General features: G+C 45.0%; 1 protein-coding gene across 2 annotated transcripts in view; it reads right to left on the bottom strand.

Moving 5' to 3' along the window:
• Positions 1-846: 846 nt before the first annotated feature.
• Positions 847-17,969, bottom strand: part of NFKBIZ (NFKB inhibitor zeta) — a 30,247-nt gene continuing 13,124 nt past the window's right edge. Inside the window, 12 exon segments of one of the 2 annotated variants that reach the window (NM_001317262.1) lie at positions 1,970-2,266; positions 3,969-4,136; positions 4,265-4,375; positions 5,237-5,406; positions 5,697-5,760; positions 5,952-6,098; positions 6,460-6,565; positions 7,247-8,022; positions 8,119-8,222; positions 8,344-8,374; positions 8,885-9,024; positions 10,937-11,195. In NM_001317262.1, coding sequence (NP_001304191.1) covers positions 2,213-2,266; positions 3,969-4,136; positions 4,265-4,375; positions 5,237-5,406; positions 5,697-5,760; positions 5,952-6,098; positions 6,460-6,565; positions 7,247-8,022; positions 8,119-8,222; positions 8,344-8,374; positions 8,885-9,024; positions 10,937-11,195 — 2,130 coding nt within the window. In that variant the 3' untranslated portion in view covers positions 1,970-2,212. 2 annotated transcript variants of the gene reach the window in all.

Consider the following 17,969-nt stretch of genomic DNA (forward strand, 5'->3'; position numbering starts at 1 on the left):
CACACAATCACATGCTTGCTAAGCACTGGGTCAATTAGTTATTTATGAGAGAACTTGGGACTGATTAGGAGCGAACACACAACCTCACTTGGGAAAAAGCTCACTGCGTATCCATGTTCAAGGAGAGTACATGATTTCTATTGTTCTGGTTATCAGGCTGTATTTGCAGTGCCAATTAACTCAAGATTTCATTTTTATGAAAGCAGAAAAATTATATTTGATGTGCAGATCGGAACTACAATAGATTCTTAACCTGAGTCACAGGCTCCTGGTGGCTGTGAAGCTCCTGAGACTGTAGACAGCGTTCATGAGTATACACACACGTGCATTTCTCCAGGGAAGGGACTCACAGCCTTCACCAGATTCTCAAGAGCTTAGAACTAGAATGTATGTGCCGTAATCGATCCTGACGAGGATGCTGACATGTTTTTCTCATGTCACACGGTATGCTGGCAAAGGGAAGGATTCCCTACACTGCTGTTCCCAGCCGGTAGCTCTCAGGACAGTCCTGGGAACCCCCACACTGTTTTCCTATGTTCTCTGCTCCCACAAAATAAAGTATGACAAATAAAGTCATAAAGACTTAGCTTTTTTAGCACATAAACTTCTAAATGATCAACAGTATCTATTAAACTTCCATGATATTTTCAGAACATAACAAACCCCTATGAACTTGGCAAAGTTTTTTGTTATTATATACCTTCAGGAAACATGTTCTCAAAAATAATCTAAATTAAAATATATTAGCTAAATTAAAGGTGTTTAGATTAGTAATTCATAGCACTTTTTCGACCTAGGGAAATATAAAAAAGGGACAAGGAAAAAAATGCACATCCTTAAGATGACTAGTATTACTCAATCAATGTTTATTTAAAACCATGCATGAGTTTCTCCATGAGTCTGAATAGACTAGTTCAATCACAGCCATATTTTCAGATACCAAACAGCTATAACTATCTTTTGTCCACAAGACATACTGGGTCAAACAATGTGATCGATCCACAGCTTCTCTTTTTTAACAAGATTTTAACTATAAAGCTGATTAGTCAGTCAGCTGCGTGTGAGACCTCTCATTTTAAAAAAAAAAAAGGTTTTTAAGGAATCAAATTTATTACAATGAATTAGTGTGCAATCAAAGCCAAATATGCTCCTCAGGGCATCCCAGACATAAGCAAGATAATATTAATAGGATAACGTTACTAAAAGACAAAGCATTTTTTTCTGAATGATAATATAAAATGTCATGGCACATGATCATTATTTGATAACAGAAAACCAGTATGACATGTTTCAATACTGACTTTTTGTTGTTCCTATAAAGGTAAAACAAAATTCCAACAGAGCCAGTAAATTATAAAGTCTAGAAAGTGAGCCACAAAGAGGTGTTCTCTGTAAGAGCATGCAAGTCCCTAAAAGTAACGTATCTGATCTCAGATCATGCGAGAAAGCCTATCTACAGCACACGCAGAGCTCCGTCAGCCACAGGCCACAGCTCTCCATCCGCTTCGTCTGCAGAGATGGCAGCTGGGTGATGACACAGCTCCTTTGAATGTGCATAACTTCAAAAAATAGTGACAATTCACTTGTTCTTTTCTATTTTATTGATTTACACATTTCAAACATGGCCATGTTAATGACCAAATATGTACAAATATTTTAAAAGACAAAAATAACAATTATATACAGTTTGCAAAAATCAAATTTTACCCATGGTGCCTTTCATCTAGTCCAATGACCAGAGACCTTCCAACACCAGCAGTAACTATCGGGTACGCGTCAGGCCAAACGAAGCCTCCACACGACATCCAGATTGAGACTTTTCCTTTCAAATGCTTTCACTTTTCTTAAAAAAACATTTACAATTTCCCTGCTTTTAAAGTGGCAATAGCTACATGAGCAATGCCTAATGCCACAAATCAAAGCCTTTTCCTACCCAAAGCTACTGTTAATTGAAGTCAACTTTACCATTCAGATTAAATCCAGATGTCTGGAGCCCAGATACCTGGGGATGAAATATTAAAATCTGCCAAGAGGAATTAGATATTTTTCTTCTTTTCTTTTAATATAACCCACTATATAATAGTGAACTAAATATGTTTGTTTCCTAGAAACAACTTACATTTGCCAATACAGGGCAAATGGTCTATGTACAGATACATCAGGACTGCCTAACTGACAGTGAGTGTTGCCGACCGGCTCCAGGTCAATGGAACTAATACGGTGGAGCTCTCTGCTGAATGGACTTCCCCTTCAGGATGCGTCGGATCTGGAATGGAAATAAACAGCATTTGTGAGGTTTATTTTTTTATGGTCAAAGTATCATATTTCCTTCAGAGTTTCATTCCTTTCTTATACACTCTCCACCACTTCTGTCAACTTATAAAAGTAAGCATATACAACAACGTGTCAAGATTTTAAGGTGACTTAAAAAAAAAATACTATAGCTCCTTTTAAAGCTCATTACAGACCCCTTATAATGATCTTTTAGTGCCAGAAAGTAAAGTACTTCCATTAAAAATTATCTGAAGTTGAAAATCTCTAACAGCTTAAATAAGACCTATATTCCTTTCCCAAACCTTACTCCTGTTATTTGAGAACATTTAATAGAAGGCAGTAATTATGGTGAATGATGATATCCCACCTCTCCTGAAGTCAGCTTCAACTAACAAGAACCCACCTTAAACCCACACAAGTAAATCCTTAATACACTTCTAGTCAAAGAGTCGTCATGAAACCCAAGAACTGAACCCTCTGCGCATCAATTCTGCGCATCAGCGGATCCCAGGGAAGCCTCAGGGCTCATCCAGAGCCTCACGGTGGATTTCAGACCCCGGGCTGACAAATGTTATTATCTGTCTCTCTGCCCAAAGCACAGTCAAAGCAGCAAATTAGAAGAAAGAAGACTGGGGTAGGGGACACAACTGACAGCCAGAAGGAGACACAATGACTAAAGTCTGACAACAGAAGCAGAGGAACAGACTCTCTCCCACCACAGACAGACAAAAATACGCAGCAGAAAGGGGAGAAATCTGAGAACACTGAGCGACAAGCCCACCGGCTCTCCACAGCCAGTAACCCCTGCGAAGCTCACGAGGTGACGCACGCCACAAACAGGGAAGCAGAGGCAACTGGGGGCAGGAGCGTGCCATTTACTGTTAAGGCTGGTTCCTGCCCCTGGGACCTCTCTGAGGCCCCCTTTTCTCAGTGGAACTTTTACAGGGCAAAGTCTTGCTAATCATTAAGTGGTATCATCCACATGAAAGCTCTTTACACATTATCAAGAGATTCATTTTAAGTTATAAAGAGCTCTACAAATAGAGGTTCCTGTAACATTATAATCATGATGAGGACGGTGAACCGAAGAAAGGCCTAAACTGCGTACCATATTATGAAAAGACCTACCCACAGCCACATCACCCTCATTTTCCCCAGGGGAAGATTTCCATCAAAAATATCCTAAGTTCTTAAAAAACTCAGTTCTTGTTATCAAGAAAAGTTGTACAGAGAAACGATTGTAACAGCTCATGTTTACTGAGCACTCACTACACAACCTGGGCCGAGCCTGAACTCTCTGCAGACACTGACTCATTTAATACCCACGGTATTTGAAGACTCATCACTCACAAAGGAAAGACTCTCTTTCCTTGGTGTCTGCAGGAACCTTGGTGCCTCCTCTTTCATCAGCTTCCAAAGCTCAGACCATTCTGACTTACTCCAAGCCCAAGTTGGTGTCATGGAAAAGACAGGACTACCCAACCTCTGACCACTTGGGGTCCGCGGATAAACCCTCAAATTTCTTACTCTTCTCTTTGGAAACAAAGCTATTGATTCCACAGTGCTGCAGTGACCACTGTGGACACAGACACTGAGTGCACCCGCATGACAAGCACCAGCTGGCCTCCGACCTGCACAACTTCATGTCCCTTTATGTTATCAAGCACCTGGACGCTCCCTTCTGTGGCCCTCACCTGCTCTCCCACAGGGCCGTCAGGAACCAAATGCACGGGCTGCTCGTTCTCCAAGTTCCGAGTACTTGGGTCTGCCCCCTTCCTCATCAACAGGCGGACTGCATCCAGCTGTGTCACCCGGTACTGCAGGCTGGCAGCAACATGGAGGGCAGTGTTCCCATTGTAGGCCTGAGGACAGAGACGAAACAACACCCGTCAGGAAGGGAGACTTTCACGAAAGCAGCTCACAAGCCTGAAAAAGGTGTAGAGAAGGTCATTCCAGCTCTGGTGCAATTACTGAAGCTTCCTGAAAGTACCTTTGCATTCACAAAGGACAGGCAACTGGGCAGCTCCAGAAAAAGGCGAATGAGCTCCAGATTGGCTTCTTCAGCTGCCAAATGCAGGGCTGTGCGGCCACTTTTACGATCCTTGAGAAAGGCAAGAGGGAAAAAACAAGCATCAGACACCGCATCCTGGAGATGCTTTTCACCCAGTCTCCCAAAAGCCTCACTCAGCCTGGAGACGCTTCGAGTGCTCCCCTCTCCCAAAGCCATCCTTAATCCCAAACGAGATGGAATCTCTCAATCCTATCAATTTGCCTCTGTGCCTCTCATCACAGTCTGCCCTCGTACACGAGGTGGCCATAAACTGCAGGCAGACAGATGATACTGTGTTATCACGTATTGCGCTATAACACAATCAACCACTTATCACGCATTCGCCTGTGTTTGCAGACATGGTGGCCACCCTGCAGACTTATCATTAGCCCTGGCTCTCACCTCTTCTATCAGACAGTAAGCTCCTCGAAGACTCAAGCAGCTTCAGATTCAGGCATTTTGCCCCCGAGCCCCTAACTCAGTGCATTGTACACAGAAGATCCCCAGTAACTAAACCTCAAATTTAAAGAGAATATAATATTTTCCAGTTTAAGAAACAGAAGGTTAAATCTAGATCTCTCAACGATGAAGCAACCCTTACAAAAGCACGGCCTTTATTATCCGAGTATGAAATTGGAAGCCAAAGGATAATATCAAGTATTTTCCTTTCAAACAGAGACTAATTTATTTCACAGCTAAACGATCTTTTAGATAATAATCCATAGATTAAAAGCATATCAAGAAACCAGATGAAATGATCTTTTAAACTCTAAGCTTCTTAAATATTCACATATTGCTACTCATTCCATTAATTTAAAAAGAGGAAAACAAGTTTTAATCTATACCTGGGAATAAAGTGTTTCCTAGAACCACCTTCCCCCATCCCACCTCCAAACTCCCCTGTGAACTTACCTTAGCTTCCACGGCTGCTCCCATCTGGATCAGACACTTAATGGTGTCAACCAGACTCTTGTTCTTCAGTAAAAGCTCTTGCACTTCAGGCGAGTGGGGCTGCTGATTCCTCTGGAGTTCGTGCACCACAGCGTTGTGGGCCACCACCGCACAGTGGAGGGGGGTCAGGCCTGGAGAAAGGGATAACAAAGCAGCCGTCAAGCACCCCATCAAGGCTTTCTGCTGTTCTGTAATTATAAACCTTGAGGACGGCCCCTGACGTGACCTGCAGACGGGCTCCACAAGAAGTGGTAAGGCAATCCGAATGCTCCCTCCCTCGGGTCTCAGCGCTGATTTCATGTACAGACTATTTCAGCTTTCATGACCTCCCTTTCTTCTAGGTATGAAACTTAACATCCTTAAAACTAAGGGGCCCCTCTCTACAAATGGGTCTTCACCCAATAAAGTTTCAGCTGCTTACCTTCGTAGTTAGTGGCCTCAAGATCCACAAACTGATTGCTCATCACTGCTCCCTTCTGAATTGCCTGCAAAATTTTAAAACGGACATCTGTTAGCAGAAGACAAGCTACACAAATACTTATCGAACATCATTCTGAGGAATGAAGAAGTGAACTCAAAAGAGATTACTGCAACCTGCAGCCTACATCCAACTTCTCCTGTCCAAGCCCTGTGCCCCAGCCCCATACCGGCGGAAGCCTGGCTCGCCGCCTCTCACCTGCAGCACCTGGGAGTGGCCCTTCTCGGCACACACGTGCAGAGGGGTTCTGCCCCAGCAGTCGGTAGTGTTCACCTGGGCCCCGAGGTTCACCAGATCCTGCACGATGAGGTGCTGGTTGGCAGCCACTGCCACCTGAAAGGCACTCTGTGGACATGCAGAGGAAAAAAATATTTTTTTTAAACACATAACACCACCATAACAAGGAATATAAACCTAGAATAAGACTGAGGGGAAAACCCACGTGGAGAAAATAAATCCTATCAAGAAGCAAAAAGAGACTATAACACAAGGAAACTAAAACAAGCTTAGGGTGCGGCTTTATGATACCAGTTAGTCTTTGGTCAAATAACTACAAAGTTAACGTTAATAACTTCAAGGCTGACGGTGGCAAAGAGTCAACAGCTCTAAGTTAATATTAACTAGAGTCTCTTGGTCTTGAGTCCTGAAGCAACCTCCACATAAACCTGAGACCGTCGGCCCCCTCTCCCCGCGCCCGCACCCTCACCTGTCCATTGTGCTCTTTAATATCCAGCATGTGGAGCGCATTCATCTTTCTTGCAAGGACATAGGAAAGTGCCCTTCTGCCTTGGGCAACAGCAATATGGAGGAACCTGGCAACATGGAAAGGAAAAGAGGTGAATTACTTTTGGTTTCACCACGTTCATCTTTTCTTTAAAAAACTCTTCCTTTAACCCCTTTCTTGATAAGTTGGTGCACTCAAATGAAACCTTACAGAGCATAATTCTTCTTTTCTGCTAGGTTGGGAATCCACCTGAGTTGCAACAGGCGAGTGAGGCCACAAGAAATAAGAAGGCAGCGGCCACTTGAAGTCTACTATTTTCAATATTCACAAAAACCCTAGGAAGCAGGTATTATCATTGTACATGTCAAGAAACTGAGGCACAGAGAGGTTAAGTAACTTGCCCAAGGACACAAAGATGTCAGGACAGACTGTACTCAATCTACAAATCAACTCACAGTTGATCATGATCAACTAATCATGATCCATTTTGCTCTACAGACACAGTCTATGCTGGTCTTTCAAAATCAATTATTCAAAGAAGACACATCTTTTCGTTAATTTAGAATACGTAATCTTTCAGCCAGAAAAAAAAAAAACTTTCTTGAAATATCAGCTATCACTGAAGAGCAGTTTCTACCTACACTAATCATGTTGATTAGCCAACCACTTACTAAGGTCTAACTTGGTACACCCGAGAGAAATTCTGTGCCCACGACATCCAGCAAGGATGGCTTACCAAATGACGTACAGGAGATAAAGGGATACTCACGTGTCACCATCTGCATCCTTTGAAAGAAACTGGTCTTGGGAGATATTCGCCAATTTGTTTTCTTCCTGCTCCACTTGCCACTGAAAAAATGACTTCCCTAACTGTGTGGTGTTCATTGAATTTCTGATGATGTTCTGGAATGGCGGTGAAGTGCTTAAAGGGGCAGAGCCGGCATCGTGCCCCGCCATGGCCTCACAGGCGCCATGGGGCATCATGCTGAAGTTCTGCAGGTGGGCATCATTTTGGGGCTGAACACTGGGGGAAGTCTGAATGGGAAGAGCAACATTCTCAGATGCCCCGTGACTACTTAGAAGGGATGCAAAACCTTGGTTTGGGCAGAACTGGGGTTCTTGACCATCGAAGAGGTTTGGTTCATAGCTGGGGGACTGGGAAGTTCTGGAATAAGGACTGTATTCCAGAGCTGGGCTGTGGGTGTAGTGCTGCTGCTGCTGCATGTTCTGGCTCTGTGGAGAATACTGGTACATGGAAGTCTGATCCAGCGTGTGCGGGGAGCTGCTGACTGGGAATGGCTGGTATTTCTGAGGAGGAGAGAAGACCAGCCCTCTGTGGAAGTCCTGACACTGCTCTTGTGGCGAGCTCTGAGGGACCACCACAGGGCTCATCCAGCTCACTTGGACAGTGTTCAGGGAAACCGGGCTGCACTCATTCTTAATGTTGATAATGTTCTGCAGCAGATCGGCGCTGCCGTCCTGTTTGGGTTCACCGTGGTGAACATCTTCCATGCTCTCCCCGGGCGTGGGTGTTTGAGGTGGCGTCTGGAAAAGAAGAAAAAGCAGGTTGTACACTCCCTTCCAAAAAACTCCAGGAAGAACTTCCGAAGGGCATCCAGAGAAACACAGTGAAATACTTACCAAAAATTGGGTATGTAACAAAGCTGGCCTTTTGCAAGCTGGTCCATCAGACAATGACTCAGGTCCGTTCCTCTTCGCACTGTATGACACCGTGTTCTTCAATTCTGTACCAAAGAAAGGAATACGGAATCTGGGATCATTATATTTGACAAATTTTGCCGATAATCACACTAAATTATTTTACTCTAGAGCCCCCATAATATTATGAATAGAAGTAACTCTTACCTGTGAACTGCTCTCTGTTCACACCTTGTGCCTACAAGGAAAAACAGTTTCCACTTTAGTGTGCATGAAAAGGTTTCCTGCTTAACATACATCAATAAATAGACTTATCTCTACCACTCTTTATAGCTTGCCATAAACCTTTGATAGAGTTAATCTAACAATATTTTATCTTAATTTTCATTGTACCTTACAACTTTCCCCATTTTCACTTTCACCTTAGTTAACTCAGGTCAAGATGAAATTAATAAGGCCACTTGAGTTTTCCCCTTCTAGTCAAAATGTTCCATTTCAACTGACCCCCATTTATTTCCTTGTCCTCAACATGCCTCCATTTATTCATTCGTTAAGTTTCTCATGCGCACCTACCAAGTGCCTGGCACTGGGCTGAGTGACAGGAAGACGACAGACAGCCACAGAAATGTGCTCTCTCTCCTGTGGACTCTGTGGTCTACACAAGACCCACTGGACCCGGGTGAGCAGAGCACAACTCTGACAGGCTAACCTCCCTGTCCTTTGACCCAAAACAAAACCTAGGTACCACCTTAAAATCATCCACAGCTTGGCTGGAAGCCTTCTGTTTATGACTTCGGATATGCAGCAGTAGCTCCTTCACCGAGTTCTTCACGCGAACACCTTGAAAGGGTCCTCTCTGCTGCCTGCCAACCCCCATATGGGGCTCGACTGTCGGAAAGAAAACAAAACACATCCCGATTAAATCCCTTCACAGACACACGTCTTACTAAGCTGAAGGCACGGCTGGCCACTGCAGAAAGTGCCCAACCACAGACTGCAAAGCCTTTGCAACCCGTTCAGCTCAACGGCCGTGCATGTCGGTCCTCAGCCCCACTCAAGGGTTCCATGCAGCCTGATACCTTTCCCCACCAGGCACCCTAAGGAATTAAAGCTCACAAAAATGCGACTTCAGGGGTCCCCGAAGCCAGCAGAGAAATCCAAATTAAGCCCCTCTGCCTCTCAGCCCTATCCCCCTTGGAGACAGCACCACAGGCTTGGCCACGCTGATCCTCATAAATCTCTAATTATTCTTGACCTTTGAAAAACCTTGGGGGAGCAAGGGATAAATGATAAATTTTTAGCTTTTCAAACCACAGGCTTTATGTCAACGTAGGAATTTAAAAGCCTGTTAACTCCACTCGCCTAAGAAGGCACAAAACAAACTTCCTCCAAAGATCGCAACGAACAGAAGCCTAACAATTACCAATGTCTTAACGCTGTTTCTTATCACTGCCCTCGGCTCAGCTCCGCCAAGAAGGCTGCTGAAATCCTCTGAGCTTAAACACATTTCCACAGACGCACCCAGGACTTCCCCTCACCCACTGTTTTTAGAATTGCTCCCAGAGGCCTTCTAAGTAAAAAGGAAATAATCTCTTGTCATATTTAAACTTTAAAATACACTCCAGAATGCAGTCTGTGAGTACAGCATTCCACTTCTAACCACCACTATGTCACAACCTCTTGGGATGAGCTGAGCACAAAGTAAACATGTGAAAAGTCCGGAAATGAATAATTCCGCCGAGAGCGGAAACAAGCAATAAGATGGGACAAGAAACAATGCATAATTTGAACAGATATATCACAGACACATGAGAGAAACATCTCAGGGATGGGGCAAATTAAACGACTAGCTGGTTTTACCTTTAAGGTTAGAGATATCTCGCCAGAATCTAACACAGCATCTCTCCGGAATGACAGCAGTTAATAATTCAACGTCACAAGGAGAAAAATTCAATTTCAGAAATCCCCTCTGGCTATGTGGTAAACCAAGAAACTGGCAAAATAGTTTCAGCCAGATAAAGGCCAAATGTGGGGGGAAATAAACACACACACTTTTCGCATTTGCGACACACGTAAATACAAGAAGCACCTTATACAACCCAGGGGCTTAAATCACTTTTCTAAACGAAAACGAAAAACCACTTTTTAAAAATAAAAGACAACCGAAACGGGAGTAGCTAGCAGCGGGAAACACCTAGAAGCGAAGGTTCTTTAAAACCACTGGTTACATTCTCCACCATTTGAGATCATCTACACGTTCTTCTGTCTGCCCGCAGTGGCATCCTGTTTTCCCCCAAATTATGCAACTCGGTTCCTTAAGACAAGAAACTAACCAATGATCCACTCCCCGCGACAGGCCGCCCGCCGCCTCTCCGGGCGCACAGGGCACAACCCTACACCGGGATCATACCGGGTTCTTCTCTTTAACCTAAAGTCCTTTCCCTTAAAACTTCCACAAAGACTGAGGAAGAACTCAGTCACGACCTTCAACACAGTCCCCAAACCCTCACCGCGGCTACAGCCTTTCACGAAAGTAGCCACAAGAAAGAGTGACACCTGCCCCCAGCCAAACCTCGCCCCGCCGTGTGAATTACAGCTTCCGAGGCTGTTCTTAGAAAAAGGAGAACATCTACAACATTTAGAAAAAGAAAAAGCACCGAACGTGGTTCACCCCCCGAAGTCAGCAGACGGCCGAGCCGCACGCGCCAGCCCGGGCCGAGGCCTCCAGCAGGCGCGCCGCCAACGACCCCCGCGCGAGCGCGCAGCGCCCCCGCCCCGGCCCGGGGCCCCGGCCGCGTACCTGGCGGGCGCTCGGCGCGGGCGCCGCCCCTCGGCCGGGACTCGACGGCCCCGCCGGAGGAGGCGGCCGAGGCGGAGGACAGGTCGGAGGAGTCGGAGCCGGGCGAGCCGGGCGCCGAGGGCCCCGCGGAGGCGCCGGGCGGGGAGGCGCCGTAGAAGTAGGCCAGGTTGAGCGGGCTGGTCATGAGGCCGCCGTCGCCGGCCGCGTCCAGCAGCCCCTCTCCGCCGCGGCCGTCGTCCAGCAGCTTGTCCACGATCATGCTCCCGCTCGGCGCTCGGCCGCCCGCTGCGCCGCCGCTCGTGCGCGCTGCCTCGCCGGGGCCTGTGCCTGCGACCGTGCCTGTGCCCGTGCCTGTGCCCGTGCCTGTGCCTGCGACCGTGTCTGTGCCCGTGCCTGTGCCTGCGACCGTGCCTGTGCCTGTGCCGGTGCCCGTGCCTGTGCCTGTGCCCGCAGCCGTGGCTGGACCGCGGCGGCGGCGCTGCTCCGGCGGCTCGGGGACCGACGGGCGGAGGACGCGCGGGCTCGGGCGCGCCGGCGCTGCCCGGCTATTTAACCGGCTGCGGGCGGGGACTAGGGCCCGCCGGCCCCGGCCCCGCCTCCGGATGCGCCGGGTTTCCAGTAAAGCGTCCGGGATGAGGCAATTGCGCCTCCGCCCGCGCCCCGCCCAGGGTGCGCGGGGGCCTGCCCTTCACCCCGGGACCGGCCGAGCGTCGCCCCCGCCCCGGGGGCGGCCCTGCCCTGCCCGCGGCGCGCTCCCGCCGGGCCCGGGCCTGCAGCGGCGGCGGGAGCAGGGGGGCCCGGCTCCCGGGAGCGGGAAGTCCCGCAGGTGGGCGCCCCGCCGCCCGCGCCCGCCCGAGGGAAGGCGGCTCTGGAAGCTTCCTTAAGGGCCGGGCTCCTCCAGAGGCTCGGAGCAGCCTCTCTCTTAATTTAGCGTTTGCCAGCGTTCCCTTCGGCAGGGTCCCAAACAAAGAGATGTTGAAGCCATTTTTCTGTTCTCAAGTTATAATCTGGGCAACAACCAAATTTTTTTGGCGCAGCCCGGGAAAAAAAAAGCAGAGCCCCGGGGGCTGGCCCCGTGGCCGAGTGGTTAAGTTCGCGCGCTCCACTGCAGGCGGCCCAGTGTTTCGTTGGTTCGAATCCTGGGCGCGGATATGGCACTGCTCATCAAGCCAAGCTGAGGCAGCGTCCCACATGCCACAACTAGAAGGACCCACAATAGAGAATATGCAACTATGTACTGGGGGGCTTTGGGGAGAAAAAGGAAAAATAAAATCTTTAAAAAAAAAAAAAAAAAGCAGAGCCCTACACCCCTGGATCCTTCAATACTGGAACAAAGCCATCTTAGGCGAATGATAGATACACATACGTGTGCGTCTGTATTTATAGATATGTAAGTTCTTTATTCTGCATGACTTGACGTTGTGTCTGAGAAACAGGAACTTTGCTCTTTCCTATTAAATACCTTTTTTTTTAATGGACTTACCCATTTTTTTACTGAAGTCCTATTACTTGCTAAAACCCTGGCTGGGAGTTGGCAGGAGAAAAAGAGGAATGATTATGTCCGTCCTTTCAGGTACAGTAGAATCTTGTAAGAATGATAAGGTAAGTACACACATGCTATATATTAAACCGGTGACAATTAAACATCGCGAAGGATACAAAGTTCAGTGTGTCCTAAAAAGAAATACAAGTCCGGTGGAGGGAAAGAGGAGGTCATGAGGAAAATCTTTGTAAAGGAGATAAGCCCCAGAGGATGGGTGGGATTTCAGCCCACAGCATTTACAGGAAGAGTGACCAGCCTGAGCAAAGAATTGAGAAGAGTCGTCCTATGAAAGCTTACAGTCCCTTTCAGGCTAGTCAGAGGGAAGAGGCTAACATTAAATGTAAAAGGTAACTTAGTGCCTTTAGGTGGAGCACCTCCAGTGGCAGGCTGAGACACTGGGTCCGTCTTTAATAAACACTGAATGAACATGAAAGAATTTGGGGCAGGCAAAAGTAATCTGGAAGCAGCTTAGATGAGTGAGACTGAGGGCCCAGAGGCCATGAGGAACCACTGCAATAGCCCGAGAGAGGATGGACCTGACTATGCGGCAGAGGCAGTGTGTGGGAAAGGAAAGGAAACGGAAAGCAAGCAGGCTAGGCAGCATTGCCAGGGCAGAATCCACAGGTCCGGCCCGGTTGAAGGTGGGGAGCAATGAAGGGGTCCTAAGCAGGCTATGGTCTGGGGCCAGATTACCAGGTGAACAGGATGCCAGCTTCAGATCACAGGGAAGGCAGCAGAAGTAGGATGTTAGGGTTCCAGGAGGGAGGGAGGGTGGGCAGGAAGGAGGGAGACAATGAGCTTGCATTGTTACTCAGTATGAAACCCTGGGGGGGGGGGGGGGGGGGGCCTTCCAAAGTAAATATTTCCTATTTTCTCACAAATGTATTGCCCCCAAAACTTCTTACTGCCTCTCCCTTCTCCTACTTTTTGGATTTTAGTAACTTTTTCAAAAAATAAAAAGGAAACAACTCCCTTGATGTATTTGCAGAAAATACAAGGCCCCGGTAATTGCAATTCCTCAGAAGCCAAAAATCACTTAAAAGATGCTCCAAATGAGGTTTTGGGCTTTCTCAATAAAATCTATTTGGATTTTTTTTCCTCCCCACTAACATATTTTATGAATAATAAAGGCCTTAAATGGACATTCAAATAGATTCATGGACAAAACGTTTTTACAAAATTAATTCTCCTCCTACAATTCTTTTCGGCTTGGGGCCAGCGTAGCAGTTAAGTTTGTGCGCTCTGCTTTGATGGCCCCAGGTTTGCAGATTCAGGTCCTGGGTGCAGACCTACACACCCCTCGTCAAGCCATGCTGTGGCAGCATCTCACATACAAAATAGAGGAGGATTGGCACAGAAGTTAGCTCAGGGACAATCTTCCTCAAGCAAAAAGGGGAAGATTGGCAACAGATGTTAGCTAAGGGCCAATCTTCTTCACCAAAAAAAGAAAAAGAAATTATTTCCTGTTCCACTTAGTATTTATAAAATATAAAAATTCAAACCTCAAAAATCATGGCCTCTGGAAGGCTTAATACAGATAAATATGGTCAGTGAAAGACTAATGTTTGAAAATAAACATTCCAAGGTTTCTGTGAAATGCCAAAGCAATCATACTGTTTGAGAAGACCACAACCCTCAATGCTCAGAAGCCCTCCCACACAGTCAAGAATGGTTGTTTGTTAATATCGCTACAGAAGTAAATTTTAAATAGACTTTGCTTCTTTTAAATGTTGATATATAAACTCAATTTGGTCTATTAGGTTGCAGGATATGACACTGCCCTTGTTCTAATCAAATATGGCTGAACATTCACTCTCTGGGAGACAGCCACCATGTTATGAGACTGTCTGGGAAAATCCACTGAGGTCAACAGCCAGCAGCAACTTCCCAGCCATGTGAGTGCGCCATTTTGAAGGTAGATCCCGCAGCTCCAGGTCACATCTTCAGATATCTGAAGCACTGACCCACATCTTGACTGTAGTCTCATGAGCAACTTTGAGCAGAACTACCCCCCTCAAAGCCACCATATTCTTGACCACACAAACCATATTCAAAAAATGAGGCCTTGAGAATTTGCCAAAGATCACACTGCTCATCAAAGAAGAAAAGATTAAAATCCTCATCTGTCCGACTCTGGAGCCTGAACTTTTGCTTTTAAAAGGGAGATAAGAAGACATTTCCTCAAGGCTCAGATGTACTGTCTACAACTAAATATACAAAAAAAGAAGAAAATGACACATCAGAGAGTTCCCTGACTCAAGGAAGGAAGAAATCTATCCCAAAGCAACTGGAAGAAACTAAGTAAGAAATACAAATATGACACTGCTCTCTCCCCCTTGGCTTTATAGACTGTTAATAATTTACCTTAGTGTGCTTTATACAAGAGAACATTTCTGAGTAGTATGATGGTGCCAGTTAAGTTGCCACACCATTCTGAGACCAGTCATTCAGAGTTTTAAAAAAGGAATTGAATTTTTAAATATCGGTGTAATAAACTTTTGAAAAACCAGAAAAGTTATTTGGTGCAACTTTTCAAACTTGAGATGAAAAAGCCACTGAAGTATCTTTCAGGGTAAGGTATTGTCCTGCATTGGCTAGAGAAGTGAACGTCACAGGTGAGGCGCCAGGAAAGACTCTGTAGAGTTTATTTTGCTGAATGCCTTCTAAATGAAAAGTCAGCAAAAGAAATCATGGCACTGCCCTTTCCAGTGATGTAGTAACTCATCAAATTAAAGGTGTCACTGCAAACATGAAAACTCATCTTGCCTGCAGAACTGCACTTTCGCCTTAGAAGTGGGCAGACCTACAGACTTGCTGTTTAGGTTGTATTCATCGGGTATCAGCACCGGCTAGTCATCAAAGATCTTTCATGTGAATGCTTGACCACAAACATAAGAGGGGCTGAATCATTCAAAGTGTACAATAAGTTTTTTGAATCTCATCATTTATCCTAGAACAATTGTGTTGACATTTGCACTGATGGTACAGAAGCAATGGGGAGTCACACTGGGGGTGCCTTACAACAGATCAAGGCAGTGGCAACAAAATGAACTTGTAGTCATTGTATTCTTCACCACTACCCACGTGCAAAAAAAGAAAAAAAAAAGCCACTTTCACTTAAGAAAGTCCTAGATGAAACAGTAACAGTTATTAATTTTATTAAATCTTGACCCATGAAACATACATATTTTTAATATTCTATGATGATTGTCCAGAAAGGCACTTGATGTATTAGGTTGAATGATACGACACTGCCTAATCAAATACTGTCTGAGCTAAACTAGTCACACTGTCTTTCAAGGAACACCAATTTTACTTAACTGACAAACTGTGGTTATTCAGACTTGAGTGTTTGTCAGATATTTTTTTAAATGAACAAAGTAAGCCTGTCATGTCAAAGAACAACTGACAGTATTTGCTGCCAATGAGAAAATTCAAGCCTTCAAATATAAATTAAAATTTGGGAAACTTCTGTCTGTCACCCTGACCTTGAGAGCTTCCCAGTATTTGAAGATGTTTTGGATGAGGTCAGTGGTGATAGGTTATTAACAAATGTGATTTAGCAACATTTAGGAAATTTGCATAACTCAATTAACTAATATTTTCCAAATGAACAATGCAAGACGTTACAAAATCACACATGGGTACAAGATCCATTGCAGATGCAGGTGACCAATGGGTATTAGTGTATCAGAGTACAAAAAGCTCACTGATACAGTTTCATATTCCACACTGCATTTATCCTTTAAGGAATATCACTTACTTTGGTATAGTATTAAAGAAGAATATCCACAATTATCTGAAATGACTATGAAAACATTTCTTCCTCTTCCAGCTATATATCTGTAAGGACAGATTTTCTTCATATGCTTCAACCAAAACAACATATTGTAACAAATTAAATGCAGAAACAAATATAAGAATCTGTTTCCTATAAAGCCAGACATGAAGAGATTTGCAAAAATGTAAAACAATACTGCTCACTAAATTTCTTTTTCTGGTGTAGAAAATATAGTTTTAAAAATAAATTAGTAAGTAAAGATTTTTTTAAATTTTATTGGTAGCATGTAGGCAGTATATCATTTAAACATTATAATTATTCCAGATTGGACTAATAATTGTTGAACACCTGATTCTGGAATCTTCCTCTCCTCTCCATCTCTTTAAACTGTCCAAGACAGGCACTCATCTCTCACCTGAGCCAAATGACTGCCCGTCCAGCCTTGCCCACCTAAAATCCATCCTCCAGATTAGACTGCCATCAGCGTGCTGTATCTACAACCACATCTAAGAATTCCTCTACTCTACTTAAGGATGCTTCAGTGGCTCCCTCTCATCTTTAGCATCGCTTCAATCTTCTCAGGATGGCAGGTGTCCAGGTCCTGCCTTCCTCCTAAACCTCATCTTCCTCATCACCTGCAGTAACACCAAACTGAATATAGTTGCGCTCAGGGCTGGGACCTTGCTTCTGCTGTTTCTCTGCACAGAATGCTGTCCCCCCTCACCTGGCCAACTCATGCTCATCTTCCCCCAAGACTCAGATTACTATCCAAGATTCTTGGAGCCTTCCCTGACGCCCCCTCCTCCCTACCTCAGTCTCACCCCCCGCCATCTGGGTTAAGGGCCCCTCTTCTCTGTCCCCATGCAGACTTCCATCATAGCTCTAAAGCTGTACTGAAATTACCCATTTATGAGTCTCATTCCACCATAAATTCCAAGGACATGTATTCCTTGTAAGCAGCCAACTGCCTGTAACTTAGTAAATATTTAATTGACCTGTAGAAACAAATGTAAATGCTTCCAAAATTATTTTACATGCAATACCACACAGACATCAGAATAGACCCTTGGGCCCCCTGAATTAGAATCCCTTCATTCTCAACACCTGGATTAATATAAAACTATTTTCATATACTTTATAAATATAAAAAAACCTGGCTGTCTTTGCCCAGGATTCCTTGGTTCGTATCAACTTTATAAAGAATGTAAAATGCTTTCAAGAGTTTTCAAAACAGATAGCATGCTATGTCATATATTGATTTGTTGGATCCTTTCCCTGAAAAATAATAACTTATCTCCATAGCAACGTAAAACATTTTTTAACATCTCAAGAAAGATTTAAACTTCTGGGTGTTCCAGCAGATTATTTTTTTTTTAATGCAGAGTAACAAATTAGATCATATATTTTTAAATTCCATTTATTCTTCAGTATGGTAGGGCCTTCTAAACGGCAGGTATTTTTCTAGGCCCTGGGGCACAGCAGTCGTCAGACAAAAATCCCTATCTCTGTGGAGCTTATATCCAGAGGTGTGAACATTCTGGTGAGACACTCAGACACTATTACTATTACTCAGATACACATGCTCCGTTCTCTTGGGATGCACATACTTCCCGGTGGAACATCTCCAACTGACCTCCTGGGCTACGGCACAGACAGCTGTAGTGAGTAAGATCCATAAACTGCTGCCTTACAAATGGCACAACATTATT

The sequence above is a fragment of the Equus caballus genome, chromosome 19 (assembly GCF_041296265.1).
Source record: "Equus caballus isolate H_3958 breed thoroughbred chromosome 19, TB-T2T, whole genome shotgun sequence".
NCBI lineage: Eukaryota > Metazoa > Chordata > Mammalia > Perissodactyla > Equidae > Equus > Equus caballus.